The sequence below is a fragment of the Bombina bombina genome, chromosome 4 (assembly GCF_027579735.1).
Source record: "Bombina bombina isolate aBomBom1 chromosome 4, aBomBom1.pri, whole genome shotgun sequence".
Taxonomy (NCBI): domain Eukaryota; kingdom Metazoa; phylum Chordata; class Amphibia; order Anura; family Bombinatoridae; genus Bombina; species Bombina bombina.
Window position 1 is genome coordinate 10,514,359 of NC_069502.1, and position 24,579 is coordinate 10,538,937.

The 24,579-nt window shown below is 45.9% G+C and overlaps 1 protein-coding gene across 1 annotated transcript in view; it reads left to right on the plus strand.

The window, feature by feature from the left end:
* Window positions 1–24,579, plus strand: part of IFT172 (intraflagellar transport 172) — a gene marked incomplete in the record, with an annotated part of 949,422 nt that overhangs the window by 78,803 nt on the left and 846,040 nt on the right. The window contains 3 exon segments of the mRNA XM_053710932.1: window positions 11,058–11,143; window positions 12,734–12,846; window positions 20,634–20,801. Coding sequence (XP_053566907.1) covers window positions 11,058–11,143; window positions 12,734–12,846; window positions 20,634–20,801 — 367 coding nt within the window.

Here is a 24,579-nt window from a genome sequence, read left to right on the forward strand (position 1 = left end):
AAGTAAAAGACAGCCATCACTAGGAAAGTTACACACCATTGAGAACACATCTGCATATGAGGAAGAGCCTGTGACAGACCCTTCTGTCAGTACTGAAAGAGTTAACTTTGTTCAGCTTTGAGAAGCTATTTTCTAAAGACAAGGTTGCTAGCCTCAGCTATTGTGTACTGTATTTAAGTTTAGTGATACACATTCACATTGTTTAATCACATCCAGAGAGCAAACGCCCAAGTGATAAGAGAGACTAAATTGTTTATCTGCTTAAGTAATGTAATTCTATTGTATCATGTCAAAGGGCGTTTTCCCTCTATCTAATGTACAATATTCTTTCAACCCCCCATCTGGGGTCAGACCTGCATAAATACTGGGCATATAGCCTTCAATAAAGTGCATTCTGTTTTAACCTTCAATGTGGAGCCTGGTCTCATGTTTGAGGGGGGAATTAGCTGGGTTGTGAGTTGCTGATCTCACATTCAGGGCATCTTCCATCTGGTATTAACCCTTGGTATCCTGTTGGTACCGTAACAATTGGTGGCAAGCGACGGGATAATCCTCATCGCCCAGAAGAGCAACTACACAAGCCAGTAACCTCAGGAAAAGGGGGATTATTACAATACTGACTAAGATGGAAAGAGTACCAGGGACCGAAGGAACCAATGGGCCCAGCATATCAGACAGAACCCCCGAAGAAGCCAGCTTTGATCGGGCGGTTAAAATAAGACTGGCACATTATGGCCCCAACCCATCTGCGGAAATTATCGACCGGGTCATAGCAGCTGTGGAGGCCAACCTACTTCGCCAAAGCGGCGCTGCAGCAGCCCAAGTCACAGCAACCCCAGTGGAAAAGGGAAAAGTAAATTTTGCAGCTTTTAAAAACTTCCTGGAAACAGAAGGAGAGATTGATGGGTACCTTGCGGATTTTGAGAGGCAATGTGCACTACACAAGGTACCCGCAGAGGACTGGGTCACGATATTATCCGGAAAATTATCCGGCCGGGCCAGTGAGGCTTTTTGGGCCATTCCAGATGAGGAATTCGGGGATTATAATACTGTAAAAGAGGCTCTGCTCTACAGGTATGCGGTTATACCGGAGGCGGTTCACTGTTAAATTGGCTGGTGATTCCTACGTTGAGTGGGCATGTAAGGTGCACCGCACAGCATCTTACTGGATGGCAGGATGCCAAGCCGTATCTGGGGAAGAGGTGCTGCAGCTATTCCTGTTGGAACATTGCTTTGACAAGTTATCAGCAGGAGTTAGAGAGTGGGTTCGGGACCGTAAACCCTCCACCCTGCATGAAGCTGCTCGCCTGGCAGATGAGTATACGGATGCCCGCAAACTGGACACTGCTACCACTAAGCCCCCTGCTAGAGTGGGGTACAGACCCCCAGTCACCCCAGCAGCTGCCAGTTACCAACCCCCGGCGCACCGCTATACCACACGGCCTCCGGCCACGAACTACCCTCAGAGAGCCCGGTTCAATTCGCGGGGCTACTCACAACCTATTCGGTGCTTTGGATGTAAACAACTAGGGCACAAAAGACCAGAGTGTCCCCTAAACGCAGCGAACCAAGCACAGTCCTGAAGAAGACCCGCCGGCGGAATCCCACGTAACCCTCAGCCTGCGGCCCACTACGTAGAGGAGCAAGAATGCTGGGGCATCCTACATGAAGCAGACCCCGTGCAAGCTGCCCACCGGAATAACCGGCAACTGGTTAAAGTGAATGGGAAGGAGGTCAGTGGTCTACAGGATACTGGTGCTACCATGACCTTGCTTCAAAAGAACTTGGTGTCTGAGAAACAGCACACTGGAGACACTGTGGCTGTGAGGGTAGCAGGGGGCGCTGTGTTCCGCCTACCTGTTGCCCAGGTACATTTGGATTGGGGAGGGGGCGCTAGACCTGTGAATGTGGGGGTCATGAAGGACTTACCTGCTGATGTTCTCCTTGGAAATAACTTGGCCCCCTTTGTTTCTGCCTATGCTCCCATGGGTCCCACCGATGTTAACCCTGTGACTACCCATGCCCAGATCCATGCCGCAGAGACTGACCCACTTGCTGCTGAGCCCAGGACGCTGAGCTCAGTAAATCTCTATCCGCTATTGATACGTGGAAGTCCCGTTACAATGCGCTGATGAAGGAGAAGAGTCAAGTAGAGGATGAAATGGTCACGATAAACAATCACGTAACAGTGCTAGCGGGAGAGAAGAGGAGCGCAGAGGAAAAAGCACGTTTAGAACAGGAATCTCTGCTAGAAAAGCTGCACCGACAGACTGCAGAAAACACCAGCTTGAGAGTGGAACATGAAGCATTAAAGACAAACTTAGCGACACTGGAGGAGAAGCTGACGCTGGCTCATAGTGAGGTGCAGCAACTCAAGGGCACCCTATGTCAGTATGAAGGGATTGTGGATACCTATAAAGAGCAGGTACAAAAACCACGAAAGAAGCTGATGAGATTTTGAAGGACTGTTTAGCCCTGGTCTGGGCACTGAAGAAGTTGAACCCTTATTTATACGGGCAGGAATTCTTTCTCATAACGGGAATACAGATGGATTGTCCCGGCAAACTGACATGCCTACCACCTCATAGTCCGGTCATCCCCAGGTTGACCCGCCAAAGGGTCAAGCCGGGTCCGCCGGAGTGTTCCACTAGGGGGGAGCTATGTGACAGACCCTTCTGTCAGTACTGAAAGAGTTAACTTTGTTCAGCTTTGAGAAGCTATTTTCTAAAGACAAGGTTGCTAGCCTCAGCTATTGTGTACTGTAATTAAGTTTAGTGATAAACATTCACATTGTTTAATCACATCCAGAGAGCAGACGCCCAAGTGATAAGAAAGACTAAATTGTTTATCTGCTTAAGTAATGTAATTCTATTGTATCATGTCAAAGGGCGTTTTCCCTCTATCTAATGTACAATATTCTTTCAACCCCCCATCTGGGGTCAGACCTGCATAAATACTGGGCAGATAGCCTTCAATAAAGTGCATTCTGTTTTAACCTTCAACGTGGAGCCTGGTCTCATGTTTGAGGGGGGAATTAGCTGGGTTGTGAGTTGCTGATCTCACATTCAGGGCATCTTCCATCTGGTATTAACCCTTGGTATCCTGTTGGTACCGTAACAGAGCCACACACAGCTGAAGTGATATACAGTAGTGAATTGATCGGCACTGTGCAAGCCAGAGGAAAGAAATGGTTTGTCACTTTAAATTTAAATAATAATCCCCAATCCTGCCAGCTCGATTCAGGAGCAACATGTGATGTAATGTGTTTGAGAGACAAAATGATGTTAGCACCAGAAGTACGTCTACTGCAAAGTGACACCAGACTAAAGTTATACTCAGGTGAGATTATGAAATCTCTAGGACTCTTCAGGACAGAATGTGTCATACGTGGAAGGACACACAAGCTAGAGTTTGAAATTGTGGAAGCCTGCCAAAAGCCACTGTTAACCGGCTCAACCTGTGAGCGTCTAGGGCTGATGCATTTCTCTATCCTTGCAGAGCTCAATGTGATGGACAATCAATTCAAAGGGCCCTTGACAAAACATTTGCTATTAAAGGAATTTAGTGATGTTTTTACTGGGCCAGTAGAATCTGTACCAGGGGAAGTTCATTTTGACCTTGACATGAGTATCCCTCCAGTACAATGCGCACCACGCAATGTGCCAGTGGCCATAAAACAGGCAGTTAAAGCGCAGCTCGACCAGTATGAGGCTGATGGACATTTAGCTACAGTGACTGAACCAACTGATTGGATAAGTAACATGGTGATTGTAAAGAAGCCTGATAAGCTAAGAATATGCATAGATCCCAAATTCTTGAATCGGGCACTGAGGCCATCTCACTACATCATGCCAACTCTTGAGGATGTTTTGTACAAGCTGCCTAAGGCACGTCTGTTCACGCTTGTTGATGTCCGTGATGCATTTTTACAATGTAAGTTGGATAATGCAAGTAGCTACATGACAACCTTCTGGACTCCCTGGGGCAGAAAAAGATTGCTCAAGTTGCCTTTTGGAGTATCAGTTGCACCAGAGGTGTATCAACGTAAACAACATGAACTATTGTCTGGACTCAGTGGTATTGAACCAATAGCTGATGACATCCTTGTGGTTGGCTGTGGGGACACAGATAGGGAAGCAGAGCAAGATCATGATGGCAAACTATTGGAACTAATGAATCGTTGTAGGCAGGTAAAACTAAGACATGGCATGAAAAAACTGCAATTCAAGGTAAAAGAGGTCCGCTTCCATGGGCACATACTATCCTTTGAGGGTTTGAAGGCTGACCCAGAAAAAAATCAGCGCTATACTGGATATGCCACAGCCGGCGAATGTGAAATCACTGCAGCGCTTTATAGGATTTGTTACCTACCTATCAAGATTCCTACCACACCTCTCAGAGGTTTGCAAGCCGTTGAGAAGGCTTCTGGACAAGGATGCAGTTTGGCATTGGCTTCCTAAGCATGATAATGCGGTGCAGGACATCAAATGTTTGGTCACTGATACACCTGTCCTGAAGTACTATGACATTACAAAACCTGTAACTATTCAAAGTGATGCAAGCAAAAGTGGACTAGGGTGTTGCCTATTGCAAGCTGACCAGCCTATCGCTTTTGCTTCAAGAGCACTGACCCTTACTGAGCAAAACTATGCACAAATCGAAAAGGAATGTCTGAGTATTGTGTTTGCCTGCCAGCGCTTTCATCACTACCTCTATGGTCGTGACAAGATCACGGCAGAAACTGACCATAAGCCTCTGATATCTATTTTCAAGAAACCACTTTTGTGTGCACCAAAACGTCTACAGAGCATGTTGCTCACATTACAAAATTATTGCCTAAATGTTGTCTATAAACCTGGACCTGAAATGTACATTAGTGACACTCTTAGCAGAGCTACAGCAGCAAGTGGTACACCTGAGAGTGCACAACACACAGGCCTAGATTTAGAGTTCGGCGTTAGCCGTGAAAACCAGCGTTAGAGGCTCCTAACGCTGGTTTTAGGCTACCGCCGGTATTTGGAGTCACTCAAAATAGGGTCTAACGCTCACTTTTCAGCCGCGACTTTTCCATACCGCAGATCCCCTTACGTCAATTGCGTATCCTATCTTTTCAATGGGATCTTTCTAACGCCGGTATTTAGAGTCGTTTCTGAAGTGAGCGTTAGAGCTCTAACGACAAAACTCCAGCCGCAGGAAAAAAGCAGGAGTTAAGAGCTTTCTGGGCTAACGCCGGTTCATAAAGCTCTTAACTACTGTACCCTAAAGTACACTAACACCCATAAACTACCTATGTACCCCTAAACTGAGGTCCCCCCACATCGCCGCAACTCGATTAAATTTTTTTAACCCCTAATCTGCCGACCGCCACCTACGTTATACTTATGTACCCCTAATCTGCTGCCCCTAACACCGCCGACCCCTGTATTATATTTATTAACCCTAACCTGCCCCCCTCAACGTCGCCGCCAGCTACTTACAATAATTAACCCCTAATCTGCCGACCGCAAAGCGCCGCCACCTACGTTATCCTTATGTACCCCTAATCTGCTGCCCCTAACACCGCCGACCCCTATATTATATTTATTAACCCCTAATCTGCCCCCCTCAACGTCGCCTCCACCTGCCTACACTTATTAACCCCTAATCTGCCGACCGGACCTGAGCGCTACTATAATAAAGTTATTAACCCCTAATCCGCCTCACTAACCCTATTATAAATAGTATTAACCCCTAATCTGCCCTCCCTAACATCGCCGACACCTAACTTCAAACATTAACCCCTAATCTGACGACCGGAGCTCACCGCTACTATAATAAATGGATTAACCCCTAAAGCTAAGTCTAACCCTAACACTAACACCCCCCTAACTTAAATATAATTTACATCTAACGAAATTAATTAACTCTTATAAAATAAATTATTTCTATTTAAAGCTAAATACTTACCTGTAAAATAAATCCTAATATAGCTACAATATAAATTATAATTATATTGTAGCTATTTTAGGATTAATATTTATTTTACAGGCAACTTTGTAATTATTTTAACCAGGTACAATAGCTATTAAATAGTTAAGAACTATTTAATAGCTAAAATAGTTAAAATAATAACAAAATTACCTGTAAAATAAATCCTAACCTAAGTTATAATTAAACCTAACACTACCCTATCAATAAATTAATTAAATAAACTACCTACAATTACCTACACTAAAACCTAACACTACACTATCAATAAATAAATTAAATACAATTTCTACAAATAACTACAATTACATAAACTAACTAAAGTACAAAAAATAAAAAAGAACTAAGTTACAAAAAATAAAAAAATATTTACAAACATAAGAAAAATATTACAACAATTTTAAACTAATTACACCTACTCTAAGCCCCCTAATAAAATAACAAAGACCCCCAAAATAAAAAAATGCCCTACCCTATTCTAAATTAATAAATTTAAAAGCTCTTTTACCTTACCAGCCCTGAACAGGGCCCTTTGCGGGGCATGCCCCAAGAAAATCAGCTCTTTTGCCTGTAAAACAAAACATACAATACCCCCCCCCCCAACATTACAACCCACCACCCACATACCCCTAATCTAACCCAAACCCCCCTTAAATAAACCTAACACTAAGCCCCTGAAGATCTTCCTACCTTGTCTTCACCTCACCGGGTATCACCGATCGGTCCTGGCTCCGATATCTTCATCCAACCCAAGCGGGGGCTAGACATCCACTGAAGAAGTCCAGAAGAGGGTCCAAAGTCTTCCTCCTATCCGGCAAGAAGAGGACATCCGGACCGGCAAACATCTTCATCCAAGCGGCATCTTCGATCTTCTTCCATCCGGTGCGGAGCGGGTCCATGTTGAAGCACCCGACGCGGATCCATCCTCTTCTTCCGGCGTCTCCCGACGAATGACGGTTCCTTTAAGGGACGTCATCCAAGATGGCGTCCCTCGAATTCCGATTGGCTGATAGGATTCTATCAGCCAATCGGAATTAAGGTAGGAATATTCTGATTGGCTGATGGAATCAGCCAATCAGAATCAAGTTCAATCCGATTGGCTGATCCAATCAGCCAATCAGATTGAGCTCGCATTCTATTGGCTGATCGGAACAGCCAATAGAATGCGAGCTCAATATGATTGGCTGATTGGATCAGCCAATCGGATTGAACTTGATTCTGATTGGCTGATTCCATCAGCCAATCAGGATATTCCTACCTTAATTCCGATTGGCTGATAGAATCCTATCAGCCAATCGGAATTCGAGGGACGCCATCTTGGATGACGTCCCTTAAAGGAACAGTCATTCGTCGGGAGACGCCGGAAGAAGAGGATGGATCCGCGTTGGCTGCTTCAACATGGACCCGCTCCGCACCGGATGGAAGAAGATCGAAGATGCCGCTTGGATGAAGATGTTTGCCGGTCCGGATGTCCTCTTCTTGCCGGATAGGAGGAAGACTTTGGACCCTCTTCTGGACTTCTTCAGTGGATGTCTAGCCCCCGCTTGGGTTGGATGAAGATATCGGAGCCAGGACCGATCGGTGATACCCGGTGAGGTGAAGACAAGGTAGGAAGATCTTCAAGGGCTTAGTGTTAGGTTTATTTAAGGGGGGTTTGGGTTAGATTAGGGGTATGTGGGTGGTGGGTTGTAATGTTGGGGGGGGGTATTGTATGTTTTTTTTTACAGGCAAAAGAGCTGATTTTCTTGGGGCATGCCCCGCAAAGGGCCCTGTTCAGGGCTGGTAAGGTAAAAGAGCTTTTAAATGTATTAATTTAGAATATTATGTTTGTAAATATTTTTTTATTTTTTGTAACTTAGTTCTTTTTTTATTTTTTGTACTTTAGTTAGTTTATGTAATTGTAGTTATTTGTAGAAATTGTATTTAATTTATTTATTGATAGTGTAGTGTTAGGTTTTATTGTAGGTAATTGTAGGTAGTTTATTTAATTAATTTATTGATAGGGTAGTGTTTAATTATAACTTAGGTTAGGACTTATTTTACAGGTAATTTTGTTATTATTTTAACTAGGTAACTATTAAATAGTTCTTAACTATTTAATAGCTATTGTACCTAGTTAAAATAATTACAAAGTTGCCTGTAAAATAAATATTAATCCTAAAATAGCTACAATATAATTATAATTTATATTGTAGCTATATTAGGATTTATTTTACAGGTAAGTATTTAGCTTTAAATAGGAATAATTTATTTAATAAGAGTTAATTAATTTCGTTAGATTTAAATTATATTTAACTTAGGGGGGTGTTAGTGTTAGGGTTAGACTTAGCTTTAGGGGTTAATACATTTATTAGAATAGCGGTGAGCTCCGGTCGGCAGATTAGGGGTTAATAATTGAAGTTAGGTGTCGGCGATGTTAGGGAGGGCAGATTAGGGGTTAATACTATTTATGATAGGGTTAGTGAGGCGGATTAGGGGTTAATAACTTTATTATAGTAGCGCTCAGGTCCGCTCGGCAGATTAGGGGTTAATAAGTGTAGGCAGGTGTCGGCGACGTTGAGGGGGGCAGATTAGGGGTTAATAAATATAATATAGGGGTCGGCGGTGTTAGGGGCAGCAGATTAGGGGTACATAAGGATAACATAGGTGGCGGCGCTTTGCGGTCGGCAGATTAGGGGTTAATTATTGTAAGTAGCTGGCGGCGACGTGGGGGGCAGGTTAGGGGTTAATAAATATAATATAGGGGTCGGCGGTGTTAGGGGCAGCAGATTAGGGGTACATAGGGATAATGTAAGTTGCGGCGGTTTACGGAGCGGAAGATTAGGGGTTAATAATATAATGCAGGGGTCAGCGATAGTGGGGGCGGCAGATTAGGGGTTAATAAGTGTAAGGCTAGGGGTGTTTAGACTCGGGGTACATGTTAGAGTGTTAGGTGCAGACGTAGGAAGTGTTTCCCCATAGGAAACAATGGGGCTGCGTTAGGAGCTGAACGCTGCTTTTTTGCACGTGTTAGGTTTTTTTTCAGCTCAAACAGCCCCATTGTTTCCTATGGGGGAATCGTGCACGAGCACGTTTTTGAGGCTGGCCGCGTCCGTAAGCAACTCTGGTATCGAGAGTTGCATTTGCGGTAGAAATGCTCTACGCTCCTTTTTTGGAGCCTAACGCAGCATTTTTTTGGACTCTCGATACCAGAGTTAATTTTATGGTGCGGCCAGAAAAAAGCCTGCGTAGCGTTAACAGCCCATCTACCGCCAAACTCCAAATCTAGGCCACAGTTTGCAATGTTCAACAGGATCTGGATGTCCTGTCGCAGATTAATCATTCAGACTATTTATTTAAACGTTACGGACCAACGATTGCTTCAGATAAGACAGCACACAGAAATTGACGAGAGCTTGCAAGCACTTAAGTATGTTGTTCTGAATGGTTGGCCAGATTCAAAGGCAGAGGTGCCATTCATTGTAAGAGAATATTGGACTTTCCGAGATGAAATCGGCATTCAGGATGGTGTACTGTACAAGGGGTCAAGGGTCATCATTCCTAAATCATTAAGATCGGAGATGCTGACGCGTATTCATGCCAGTCACATTGGTGGTGAAGCATGCTATAGACAGGCACGAGATACCCTATATTGGCCTAACATGCAAAATGAGATTAGAGACTTTGTTAGCCGTTGTTCAGCATGCAATATGCGCAGGCACAACAGAAAGAACCCATGATGTCACATGTGCTGCCCACACGGCCTTGGCAAATTGTAAGCATGGATTTACTGAATTATGCTGGGCAAGATTTTCTACTAATCGTTGATCACTATTCTGACTTTTGGGAGATTGAGCTCCTTCCCGACCTGTCTGCTGATACTACAATCAAGCGTTGTAAAGCACAGTTTGCACGTCATGGGCAGCCAGACAGGGTAATCTCAGATAATGGACCTCAGTTTGCATGTGAGCAATTCAGACGGTTCTCTACAGATTGGGGGTTTGAGCATCTTACCTCTTCCCCGCGGCACCCTCAAGCTAATGGCAAAGCGGAATCAGCTGTAAAGATAGTGAAGAATCTTTGCAAAAAGGCCAAGTATGAAGGTAATGACCCATGGAAAGCCATTCTACATTGGAGGAACACCCCAACTGAAGGTATGGACAGCAGTCCTGCACAGCGCTTGATGTCAAGGAGGGTGAAGACTTCATTGCCAGTGGCAAATAAATTACTTGAACCTTGTGTGGTAACGGGTACTGGAGAAGCTGCAGCGGAGAAAACAGATATCCAAACTGACATACGATGTGTCTGCCAAAGACTTACCTGAACTAAGCATTGAAGAGCCAATCCGTATGAAGCCGCTCCCTAGTGACAGGACTGGTCGCTGGAGACTGGGTACCTGTGTTCAGAGGGTTGCTCCTCGCTCATATCTTGTGGATGTTGAAGGCAGTCTCTACCGCCGCAACCGAGTGGACCTACGAGTGGCAGAGCATCTTACCACACAAACCTATAACCATCCGGCACTTGAGCATTCCGAGGCTCTCAATGCACCTAGTCCTACTGGACCACATAAGCAAGGCAGAGACAATACTGCTGTCATATCAGAAGGATACAATGAGGATGCCATAGTGCAGCGTCATATACCGGCAAGTTCTTCCGTGCCAAACACACCAGCAGGGACAGAGGGCAGCTCCTTAACACCTTCTGGAACTGAACAGCTTCACCCAGGCAAAATCCCTGTGGCCTTGCGTAGTGGTCGAGTTTCAAGACTTCCAGATAGACTCAATCTGTAGTGTATCTACCAGTAATGTAGTATGTTATGTTTAAGACTGTTCAGGATCTGTTTTAGGTAAATTGTTAGCAAATTTTGGATTGAATGTAAAAAGGGGAGATGTTATGTAGTTATTATGCAAATACTGTGACTGTTTGTTTATGGTAACATTGCATTGCCTTATACTTCCTGTTTCCTGTTCCTACCTCTGACCTGGATGTAGTGCTTTAGTTCAATATGATTCCTCACACTAACTGCTTGTAGTGTCTTTATTTCTATACATGAAACAGGTGGGATTGGCTGGAGTTGGGGGGGAATTTAACGCTTTTTCATTCTGTGGCAGTGTGCGCCTTAATGAGCGGAGGCAGAGGGGTGCTGGCGACAACAAGAAGCTGGCGTACTTGGTAGACATGAAAACCATCGCCATAGGTACTGGTCCTGCATGGTTAGATTACTTCTGGTGTTAGAGATGGGTCTGATATGGTCATATCTACAGGAACATACATCTGCATGTTACTTGTTAAGTCTATATGACGGCGCGCTGTCTGTCACTTGTCACCCTCTCCTGTGTCTGTATGATGCTGCTGTCTGTTACTTGTCACCCTCTCCTGTGTCTGTATGACAACGCTTTATCTCCTTTCACCCTCTCCTGTGTCTGTATGACAACGCTTTATCACTTGTCACCCTCTCATGTGTCTGTATGACAACGCTCTATCACTTGTCACCCTCTCATGTGTCTGTATGACAACGCTTTATCACTTGTCACCCTCTCATGTGTCTGTATGACAACGCTTTATCATTTGTCACCCTCTCATGTGTCTGTATGACAACGCTTTATCTCTTGTCACCCTCTCCTGTGTCTGTATGACAACGCTTTATCACTTGTCACCCTCTCATGTGTCTGTATGACAACGCTTTATCTCTTGTCACCCTCTCCTGTGTCTGTATGACAACGCTTTATCACTTGTCACCCTCTCATGTGTCTGTATGACAACGCTTTATCACTTGTCACCCTCTCATGTGTCTGTATGACAACGCTTTATCACTTGTCACCCTCTCATGTGTCTGTATGACAACGCTCTATCACTTGTCACCCTCATGTGTCTGTATGACGACGCTCTATCACTTGTCACCCTCTCATGTGTCTGTATGACAACGCTTTATCACTTGTCACTCTCTCCTGTGTCTGTATGATAACGCTTTATCACTTGTCACTCTCTCCTGTGTCTGTATGACAACACTCTATCACTTGTCACCCTCTCATGTGTCTGTATGACGACGCTTTATCACTTGTCACCCTCTCATGTGTCTGTATGACGACGCTTTATCACTTGTCACCCTCTCATGTGTCTGTATGACAACGCTTTATCACTTGTCACTCTCTCCTGTGTCTGTATGATAACGCTTTATCACTTGTCACTCTCTCCTGTGTCTGTATGACAACACTCTATCACTTGTCACCCTCTCATGTGTCTGTATGACGACGCTCTATCACTTGTCACCCTCTCATGTGTCTGTATGACGACGCTCTATCACTTGTCACGCTCTCCTGTGTCTGTATTGCGGCAACCAGACGTGGACTCCTTGCTCAGTGTGCTTAGAGGAATACTGCTACACCTCACTGACTAGGCCCAATGAAGGCCAAAACGCTCGTCTGAGGTTGCTGTGTTCCTTGTTCAGAGGAGAATTGCCTGGTATTTCGGCGCTGGACTGACCGTAATAGGCGGGATCAGACTGATATACTACAGGAAAGTTCTTCTCTGTGAAAAGCATTACTGGGCTAAAAGAAGCTGCTCCCAGGTGGTAAATCGCCATAGAACAGGCTAACAATGGTACTGAGCCGATAGTTTGTTCCTGTGAGTGTGTACTGTCTGTATGACGGCGATGTCTGTCACTTGTCACCGTCTCTTGTGCTATGACTTAGTCACCCAGAATTTTCTACTGCTCAGCTTTTTTTAGTGGCAGGGGTTTAGGAATGTTTATTACATAATGCTTTATCGTGTCCCTTATCTATTACAGTTGATCTCCTCTCTGGGGTCAGTGTGGCGACTGTTAATCACGATGTCAAAATTGATTGGTTGGAATTAAATGAAACTGGTCACAAACTACTGTTCCGCGACAAAAAGATGCGGGTGAGAAATCAGCCGGTGTAACTTCACCCCTCATCCTGATACACAGACCAAGCAGCATGCCACCACATTACACCTAGTTTAGTCACATTACAGTTGGCTCAGGCAGCGTCACATTACAGTTGGCTCAGGCAGCGTCACATTACAGTTAGCTCAGGCAGCGTCACATCACACCGTGTCACATTACAGTTAGCTCAGGCAGCGTCACATCACACCGTGTCACATTACAGTTAGCTCAGGCAGCGTCACATTACAGTTAGCTCAGGCAGCGTGACATCACACCGTGTCACATTAGTTAGCTCAGGCAGCGTGACATCACACCGTGTCACATTACAGTTAGCTCAGGCAGCGTGACATCACACCGTGTCACATTAGTTAGCTCAGGCAGCGTGACATCACACCGTGTCACATTACAATTAGCTCAGGCAGCGTCACATTACAGTTAGCTCAGGCAGCGTGACATCACACGTGTCACATTAGTTAGCTCAGGCAGCGTGACATCACACCGTGTCACATTACAGTTAGCTCAGGCAGCGTCACATCACACCGTGTCACATTACAGTTAGCTCAGGCAGCATCACATTACAGTTAGCTCAGGCAGTGTCACATCACACCGTGTCACATTACAGTTAGCTCAGGCAGCGTCACATTACAGTTAGCTCAGGCAGCGTCACATTACAGTTATCTCAGGCAGTGTCACATTACAGTTAGCTCAGGCAGCGTCACATTACAGTTAGCTCAGGCAGTGTCACATTACAGTTAGCTCAGGCAGCGTCACATTACAGTTAGCTCAGGCAGCGTGACATTACAGTTAGCTCAGGCAGCGTGACATTACAGTTAGCTCAGGCAGTGTCACATCACAACGTGTGACATTACAGTTAGCTCAGGCAGCGTCACATCACACCGTGTCACATTACATTTAGCTCAGGCAGCGTCACATCACACCGTGTCACATTACAGTTAGCTCAGGCAGTGTCACATCACACAGTGTCACATTACAGTTAGCTCAGGCAGCGTCACATCACACCGTGTCACATTACAGTTAGCTCAGGCAGCGTCACATTACAGTTAGCTCAGGCAGTGTCACATCACAACGTGTGACATTACAGTTAGCTCAGGCAGCGTCACATCACACCGTGTCACATTACATTTAGCTCAGGCAGCGTCACATCACACCGTGTCACATTACAGTTAGCTCAGGCAGTGTCACATCACACCGTGTCACATTACATTTAGCTCAGGCAGCGTCACATCACACCGTGTCACATTACATTTAGCTCAGGCAGCGTCACATTACAGTTAGCTCAGGCAGCGTCACATCACACCGTGTCACATTACAGTTAGTTCAGGCAGCGTCACATCACACCGTGTCACATTACAGTTAGCTCAGGCAGCGTCACATTACAGTTAGCTCAGGCAGCGTGACATCACACCGTGTCACATTAGTTAGCTCAGGCAGCGTGACATCACACCGTGTCACATTACAGTTAGCTCAGGCAGCGTGACATCACACCGTGTCACATTAGTTAGCTCAGGCAGCGTGACATCACACCGTGTCACATTACAATTAGCTCAGGCAGCGTCACATTACAGTTAGCTCAGGCAGCGTGACATCACACCGTGTCACATTAGTTAGCTCAGGCAGCGTGACATCACACCGTGTCACATTACAGTTAGCTCAGGCAGCGTGACATCACACGTGTCACATTAGTTAGCTCAGGCAGCGTGACATCACACCGTGTCACATTACAGTTAGCTCAGGCAGCGTCACATCACACCGTGTCACATTACAGTTAGCTCAGGCAGCATCACATTACAGTTAGCTCAGGCAGCGTGACATCACACCGTGTCACATTAGTTAGCTCAGGCAGCGTCACATCACACCGTGTCACATTACAGTTAGCTCAGGCAGCGTCACATTACAGTTAGCTCAGGCAGCGTCACATCACACCGTGTCACATTACAGTTAGCTCAGGCAGCGTCACATTACAGTTAGCTCAGGCAGCGTGACATCACACCGTGTCACATTACAGTTAGCTCAGGCAGCGTGACATCACACCGTGTCACATTACAGTTAGCTCAGGCAGCGTCACATCACACCGTGTCACATTACAGTTAGCTCAGGCAGCGTCACATCACACTGTGTCACATTACAGTTAGCTCAGGCAGCGTCACATTACAGTTAGCTCAGGCAGTGTCACATCACACCGTGTCACATTACATTTAGCTCAGGCAGGGTCACATCACACCGTGTCACATTACAGTTAGCTCAGGCAGTGTCACATCACACCGTGTCACATTACAGTTAGCTCAGGCAGCGTCACATTACAGTTAGCTCAGGCAGCGTCACATTACAGTTAGCTCAGGCAGCGTCACATTACAGTTAGCTCAGGCAGTGTCACATTACAGTTAGCTCAGGCAGCGTCACATTACAGTTAGCTCAGGCAGTGTCACATTACAGTTATCTCAGGCAGTGTCACATTACAGTTAGCTCAGGCAGCGTCACATTACATTTAGCTCAGGCAGTGTCTCATTACAGTTAGCTCAGGCAGCGTGACATTACAGTTGGCTCAGGCAGCGTGACATTACAGTTGGCTCAGGCAGCGTGACATTACATTTAGCTCAGGCAGCGTCACATTACAGTTATCTCAGGCAGTGTCACATTACAGTTAGCTCAGGCAGTGTCACATTACAGTTAGCTCAGGCAGCGTCACATTACAGTTAGCTCAGGCAGCGTCACATTACAGTTAGCTCAGGCAGTGTCTCATTACAGTTAGCTCAGGCAGCGTGACATTACAGTTAGCTCAGGCAGCGTGACATTACAGTTAGCTCAGGCAGTGTCACATTACATTTAGCTCAGGCAGTGTCACATCACACCGTGTGACATTACAGTTAGCTCAGGCAGCGTCACATCACACCGTGTCACATTACATTTAGCTCAGGCAGCGTCACATCACACCGTGTCACATTACAGTTAGCTCAGGCAGTGTCACATCACACCGTGTCACATTACAGTTAGCTCAGGCAGCGTCACATCACACCGTGTCACATTACAGTTAGCTCAGGCAGCGTCACATTACAGTTAGCTCAGGCAGTGTCACATCACACCGTGTCACATTACATTTAGCTCAGGCAGCGTCACATCACACCGTGTCACATTACATTTAGCTCAGGCAGCGTCACATTACAGTTAGCTCAGGCAGCGTCACATCACACCGTGTCACATTACATTTAGCTCAGGCAGCGTCACATCACACCGCGTCACATTACAGTTAGCTCAGGCAGCGTCACATCACACCGTGTCACATTACAGTTAGCTCAGGCAGCGTCACATCACACCGTGTCACATTACAGTAAGCTCAGGCAGCGTCACATCACACCGTGTCACATTACAGTTAGCGTCACATCACACCGTGTCACATTACAGTTAGCTCAGGCAGTGTCACTTTACAGTTAGCTCAGGCAGCGTCACATCACACCGTGTCACATTACAGTTAGCTCAGGCAGCGTCACATCACACCGTGTCACATTACAGTAAGCTCAGGCAGTGTCACTTTACAGTTAGCTCAGGCAGCGTCACATCACACCGTGTCACATTACAGTTAGCGTCACATCACACCGTGTCACATTACAGTTAGCTCAGGCAGTGTCACTTTACAGTTAGCTCAGGCAGCGTCACATCACACCGTGTCACATTACAGTTAGCTCAGGCAGCGTCACATCACACCGTGTCACATTACAGTAAGCTCAGGCAGTGTCACTTTACAGTTAGCTCAGGCAGCGTCACATCACACCGTGTCACATTACAGTTAGCTCAGGCAGCGTCACATCACACCGTGTCACATTACATTTAGCTCAGGCAGCGTCACATCACACCGCGTCACATTACAGTTAGCTCAGGCAGCGTCACATCACACCGTGTCACATTACAGTTAGCTCAGGCAGTGTCACTTTACAGTTAGCTCAGGCAGCGTCACATCACACCGTGTCACATTACAGTTAGCTCAGGCAGCGTCACATCACACCGTGTCACATTACAGTAAGCTCAGGCAGTGTCACTTTACAGTTAGCTCAGGCAGCGTCACATCACACCGTGTCACATTACAGTTAGCGTCACATCACACCGTGTCACATTACAGTTAGCTCAGGCAGTGTCACTTTACAGTTAGCTCAGGCAGCGTCACATCACACCGTGTCACATTACAGTTAGCTCAGGCAGCGTCACATCACACCGTGTCACATTACAGTAAGCTCAGGCAGTGTCACTTTACAGTTAGCTCAGGCAGCGTCACATCACACCGTGTCACATTACAGTTAGCTCAGGCAGCGTCACATCACACCGTGTCACATTACATTTAGCTCAGGCAGCGTCACATCACACCGCGTCACATTACAGTTAGCTCAGGCAGCGTCACATCACACCGTGTCACATTACAGTTAGCTCAGGCAGCGTCACATCACACCGTGTCACATTACAGTAAGCTCAGGCAGCGTCACATCACACCGTGTCACATTACAGTTAGCGTCACATCACACCGTGTCACATTACAGTTAGCTCAGGCAGTGTCACTTTACAGTTAGCTCAGGCAGCGTCACATCACACCGTGTCACATTACAGTTAGCTCAGGCAGCGTCACATCACACCGTGTCACATTACAGTAAGCTCAGGCAGCGTCACATCACACCGTGTCACATTACAGTTAGCTCAGGCAGTGTCTCATTACAGTAAGCTCAGGCAGCGTCACATCACACGGTGTCACATTACAGTTAGCTCAGGCAGTGTCACATTACAGTTAGCTCAGGCAGTGTCACATTACAGTTAGCTCAGGCAGCGTCACATCACACCGTGTCAGATTACAGTTAGCTCAGGCAGCGTCACATCACACCGTGTCAGATTACAGTTAGCTCAGGCAGTGTCTCATTACAGTTAGCTCAGGCAGTGTCTCATTACAGTTAGCTCAGGCAGTGTCTCATTACAGTTAGCTCAGGCAGTGTCTCGTTACAGTTAGCTCAGGCAGTGTCACATCACACTGTGTCACATTACAGTTAGCTCAGGCAGTGTCACATCACACTGTGTCACATTACAGTTAGCTCAGGTGTTGTCCCCTCACTGTGATGTCACTTGGTAGGTCACAATACAGTTAGGTCAGGCAGTGTCACATCACACCGTGTCACATTAGTTAGCTCAGTCAGCGTCACATCACACCGTGTCACATTAGTTAGCTCAGTCAGCGTCACATCACACCGTGTCACATTAGTTAGCTCAGTCAGCGTCACATCACACCGTGTCACATTAGTTAGCTCAGTCAGCGTCACATCACACCGTGTCACATTAGAGTTAGCTCAGGCAGTGTCACATCACAACGTGTCACATTATAGTTAGCTCAGGCAGCGTCACATCATACCGTGTCACATTACAGTTGGCTCAGGCAGCGTCACATCACACCGTGTCACATTAGTTAGCTCAGGCAGTGTCACATTACAGTTAGCCCAGGCAGTGTCACATTACAGTTAGCTCAGGCAGTGTCACATTACAGTTAGCTCAGGCAGTGTCACATTACAGTTAGCTCAGGCAGTGTCACATTACAGTTAGCTCAGGCAGTGTCACATTACATTTAGCTCAGGCAGCGTCACATCACACCGTGTCACATTACAGTTAGCTCAGGCAGTGTCACATTACAGTTAGCTCAGGCAGTGTCACATTACATTTAGCTCAGGCAGCGTCACATCACACAGTGTCACATTACAGTTAGCTCAGGCAGTGTCACTTTACAGTTAGCTCAGGCAGCGTCACATCACACCGTGTCACATTACAGTAAGCTCAGGCAGCGTCACATCACACCGTGTCACATTACAGTTAGCTCAGGCAGTGTCACATTACAGTTAGCTCAGGCAGTGTCACATTACATTTAGCTCAGGCAGCGTCACATCACACAGTGTCACATTACAGTTAGCTCAGGCAGTGTCACATTACAGTTAGCTCAGGCAGTGTCACTTTACAGTTAGCTCAGGCAGCGTCACATCACACCGTGTCACATTACAGTAAGCTCAGGCAGCGTCACATCACACCGTGTCACATTACAGTTAGCTCAGGCAGTGTCTCATTACAGTAAGCTCAGGCAGCGTCACATCACACGGTGTCACATTACAGTTAGCTCAGGCGGTGTCACATTACAGTTAGCTCAGGCAGTGTCACATTACAGTTAGCTCAGGCAGTGTCACATTACAGTTAGCTCAGGCAGCGTCACATCACACCGTGTCAGATTACAGTTAGCTCAGGCAGTGTCTCATTACAGTTAGCTCAGGCAGTGTCTCATTACAGTTAGCTCAGGCAGTGTCTCATTACAGTTAGCTCAGGCAGTGTCTCATTACAGTTAGCTCAGGCAGTGTCTCATTACAGTTAGCTCAGGCAGTGTCACATCACACTGTGTCACATTACAGTTAGCTCAGGTGTTGTCCCCTCACTGTGATGTCACTTGGTAGGTCACAATACAGTTAGGTCAGGCAGTGTCACATCACACCGCGTCACATCACACCGTGTCACATTAGTTAGCTCAGTCAGCGTCACATCACACCGTGTCACATTAGTTAGCTCAGTCAGCGTCACATCACACCGTGTCACATTACATTTAGCTCAGGCAGTGTCACGTTACAGTTAGCTCAGGCAGTGTCTCATTACTGTTAGCTCAGGCAGTGTCTCATTACTGTTAGCTCAGGCAGTGTCTCATTACATTTAGCTCAGGCAGTGTCACATTACATTTAGCTCAGGCAGTGTCACATTACATTTAGCTCAGGCAGTGTCACATTACAGTTAGCTCAGGCAGTGTCACATTACAGTTAGCTCAGGCAGTGTCACATTACAGTTAGCTCAGGCAGTGTCACATTACAGTTAGCTCAGGCAGTGTCACATTACAGTTAGCTCAGGCAGTGTCACATTACAGTTGGCTCAGGCAGTGTCACATTACAGTTGGCTCAGGCAGTGTCACATTACAGTTGGCTCAGGCAGTGTCACATTACAGTTGGCTCAGGCAGTGTCACATTACAGTTGGCTCAGGCAGCGTCACATTACAGTTGGCTCAGGCAGCGTGACATCACACCGTGTCACATTACAGTTGGCTCAGGCAGCGTGACATCACACCGTGTCACATTACAGTTGGCTCAGGCAGCGTGACATCACACCGTGTCACATTACAGTTGGCTCAGGCAGCGTGACATCACACCGTGTCACATTACAGTTGGCTCAGGCAGCGTGACATCACACCGTGTCACATTACAGTTGGCTCAGGCAGCGTGACATCACACCGTGTCACATTACAGTTGGCTCAGGCAGCGTGACATCACACCGTGTCACATTACAGTTGGCTCAGGCAGCGTGACATCACACCGTGTCACATTACAGTTGGCTCAGGCAGCGTGACATCACACCGTGTCACATTACAGTTAGCTCAGGCAGCGTGACATCACACCGTGTCACATTAGTTAGCTCAGGCAGCGTGACATCACACCGTGTCACATTACAATTAGCTCAGGCAGCGTCACATTACAGTTAGCTCAGGCAGCGTGACATCACACGTGTCACATTAGTTAGCTCAGGCAGCGTGACATCACACCGTGTCACATTACAGTTGGCTCAGGCAGCGTGACATCACACCGTGTCACATTACAGTTGGCTCAGGCAGCGTGACATCACACAGTGTCACATTAGTTAGCTCAGGCAGCGTGACATCACACCGTGTCACTTTACAGTTAGCTCAGACGGCGTGACATCATATCACATTATGTTTCTGCAGCTAAACCTTTATGACATCAGCAGACACCAGAAGACAACAATGCTAGATTACTGCGCATATGTACAATGGGTCCCCAGCAGTGATGTTGTTGTGGCACAGAACAGGAGCAACTTGTGTGTCTGGTATAATATTGACTGTCCTGAGCGGGTGACCACTTTCCCTATAAAGGTGAGTGCCTTATAGCCCTGTGCTTATTACCTGTGTGTGATGTCATATGAAACTGTTAATACTGCGCATTAATACTCGTGTGTATTTTCTTCTTAAACGGGAAGAGTCCACAGCTGCATTCATTACTTTTGGGAAATTCACCACCTGGCCACCAGGAGGAGGCAAAGACGCCCCAGCCAGAGCTTGCTAGGATTTACCATCGTAACAAATAAAGGGGACTTTTATTCATGAAGTATAAAATACTTCATCCTGAAAGTCCCTTTATTGGTTAGCAGCGTTCGCTGCGCTGAGGTGCTAAAGGAAGCTCACGGCAGAACACTATTTGGCTGAGAGGTGAAGTTTCCACCTCTTAAGCAATACCCGTGCACGAAATACAGCTTGGCCCTGCAAAACCCAAATAGCGTTCTGCCGTGGGCATCCTTTAGCAGCGCAGCGAACGCTGCTAACAAATGAAATGAAAGTCCCCTTTATTTGTTACAATGGTAAATCCTAGCGTGATTTACCATCATTTTAAGTATACTCCCACTAGCCATACTCCCCCAGTCATTCTTTGCCTATTTAACAAGGAGTTGGGGAAGATGGTGTTCTGAAGAAAATTGAGTTATATGTCACTTCCCTTACACTTAACCGCCAGTCATTCTCTTTGCCTGCGGTGCAAGGAGGAGGTGAAGTTTTGGTGTCTGATCTACAATCAAGATTTTTTTTATATTAAAGCAGTTTAGCTTTGCTCTGATCTTTCTAAAGGGTCTAGCCTTAGCCCATGTCAGTCTCTTCAGTAGGGCAATGGTGGCTTTTAAGCAGTTGGGAACTTGTGGGGTACAATCCTCACTGCGTTTTCCCTAAACATTTTGCTGCCCTATTTAGATAGCCTGAGTAGGTTTACTCAGTCTTTCTGTATTTCCACAGGTCAATGTGAGGGATGGCATCCTCTCAAACCAGGTGAGCTGTCCTGCTGCCGGACAGATAAATATTGAGGTAAGTGCCAGTTTTATTTTTCTATGTAGCAGGGAAGAATGTGGCAGTTAATCAGCTAAAACGCTGCAGGGGGACATTTCTTTTGTAAGATGTATCGAGTCCACGGATTCATCCTTACTTGTGGGATATTCTCCTTCCCTACAGGAAGTGGCAGAGAGAGCACCCACAGCAGAGCTGTCTATATAGCTCCTCCCTTAGCTCCACCCCCAGTCATTCTCTCTGCCTGCTTAACTGCTAGGAAGTGCAAAGAGCTATGTGGTGACTAATATGTTAGTTTTTTATTTTCTCAAGCAAAAGTTTATTATTTTAAATGGTACTGGTTTGTACTATTTACTCTCTGGCAGAAAAGGGATGAAGATTTCTGCAAGGAGGATGATGATCTTAGCATTTTGTAACTAAGATCCACTGCTGTTCTCACAAGGGCTGAAGAGTACAGGAAAACTTCAGTTGGGGGAACAGTTTGCAGACTAAACTGCATATGAGGTATGTTCAGTCTAATTTTTTCTAGACAGACTGTGTTAATTCTAGAAAAGGCTGGCAATATCCCCATGGGGAAAGGGTAAGCTGTATTCAGACATTTTAATAGGAATTTCAGCTTGCTTGAAGGGCTCAATAGTTACTGGTGACACTGTTAGGAAAAAACGTTTTGTTTTTTTGATGCATTTATAACGTTTTTTGAAGGGACTAAAGGGGTCATTGTGGCTTGGTTTTGAGTTTTGTAACTCACATGGTTAATTAAGAGACACTCTGGTGTTTCTCTGATAGGCTTCAAAACATCGAGTGAGGTGGGAGAGGGGCCTATTTTCGCGCCTCAGTTGCGCAGTTTCCTTTCCTCTGAGACATATCACTGCTTCTCCTGAGGTTCCTGCTGTGTTTGAGGGCTGTTAAAGAAGTTTTTTCCCCCACAAAATGTTCTGAAGGGCAGGTAGGAGCCACAGCAGAGCTGTGGCAAGGTGCTGAAAGTCCTTTTTACTGGGTTTATCATTTTTTCAATTCGTTTTTTCCATTAAGGGGTTAATTGTTTATTTGCATAGCTGTGCAAAGTTACTAAGCCTTTATAATGCTACTGTAAAAATTTCGTTAAGTTTACTGCTTTTTTTACTCTTTTTTGCAGAATTGTGCAGCTTTTTTTCTCTTAAAGGCACAGTACCGTTTTATTTCTAAGTGTTTTTTACTTTGATTACAGTGTTTTCCAAGCTTGCTTGTTACATTACTAGCCTGTTTAACATTCCTGACACCAAGGAAAATCCTTGTTCAATATGTTTGGAAGCCATTGTGGAACCCCCTCTTAGAATGTGTCCCAATTGTACTGATATGTCTATAAATTATAAAGAACATATATTAGCACTTAAAATAGAGCAATAGATGATTCTCAGTCAGAAGTAAATGAGGGTTCGCCATCTAGCTCTCCCCAAGTGTCACAACCAGTAACGCCCACACAAGTGACGCCAAGTACCTCTAGTGCGTCAAATTCTTTTTTTTTTTTTTTTAAACTTTATTTATGAATATACTGGTTCCATTACAACACGGAAAGATATGTGCAAAAACAAATAGTCATAAGGTACATAAGATGCGACCATCTCTCTAACCGCTTGTGCGGGAGAGCGTCACCAGAAGTATGTTAGTATCCATGTCATCACAAATAAAATTACAATAAACATTAAACCTAGAATAACAGATCACAAAAACGTGGAATGGGAGAAGTCCCCTTGTTGGGCCCTCCACTCCAGGGAAGGGGTGGCCGGGTAGGGGAGGGGGGGGGGGACCCACACCCCGGCACATGCAACACAGGAACGATGTGGAAATCTCATAAAATCTGCATAAGACCAGGCTACTGGGCTAGAAGTGAGGGGAGAGAGATCCTCATCTCCACGATCAAACTGCAGGGAGAGAAGGGGATGGGCACCACCTACCACGAAGATTCTCCTCTATCATAAATAAGGAGTTACGGAAAGGATACATGTAATATTCCGCAGGGAGACCGTCAGGTACCGCCGCTTTGCCGAGTTTGATGCGTTTAATAGTGTTTGTTACTTCTTGTAGCTGGATAGGGGCGTTTAGGGAGGACAGTTGATCGGGCGTCAAGGTAGGGACAGTTACATCGCTCCAGAACAAGCATTTATCAGGCTCTGAGACCACCTGCCTATTGTATAGGTTAGTATAAAAAGAGACAAACTCCTGCATAATTGCAGGGGTGTCTGTACAGAGCCCTCTCTCTGTAGCCAGCGCCGGGATATAGGATTTGGGTGCAACCACTTTGACCATATTGGCCATGGTTTTACCGGCCTTATTCCCATACCTATAGAACTTTCCCTGCCTATGTATCGCATATGCGTTGTCTACCATCTGGATATGCGTGTCTCTTTCCTGTTTAAGATCATAGTAATGCTGTCTAGTGTGGCGTGTGGGGTGAGACAGGTAAGAGTTGTACGCTTCCGTGAGATTTGTTAGCATCTGATCAGTTATCTTTTTGGTCTTAGGTCTATGGTGTGAGGTATAGGCCGTGATTCTCCCTCTCAGGACAGCTTTTGATGTGTGCCAGAAGAGGTCTGGGGTGCTTTGGTGCTGCGCGTTATCTGCACTATAGTCTATCCAATAGGAGCGAAATCTCCATGTCTTCTGTGAGCTATTCGGGGGGGGGCAAAGTCCAGTAGCAACATGATGGGTGCGTGGTCTGAGATGGTAACAGGGTATATCTTAGTATGGGGGATATGTGGTGTAAGAGCAGGGCTTGTCAGAAAGTAGTCAATCCTAGACATTGTGTGATGCGTTTTAGATGTGCAAGTATAATCTTTTTCTGTAG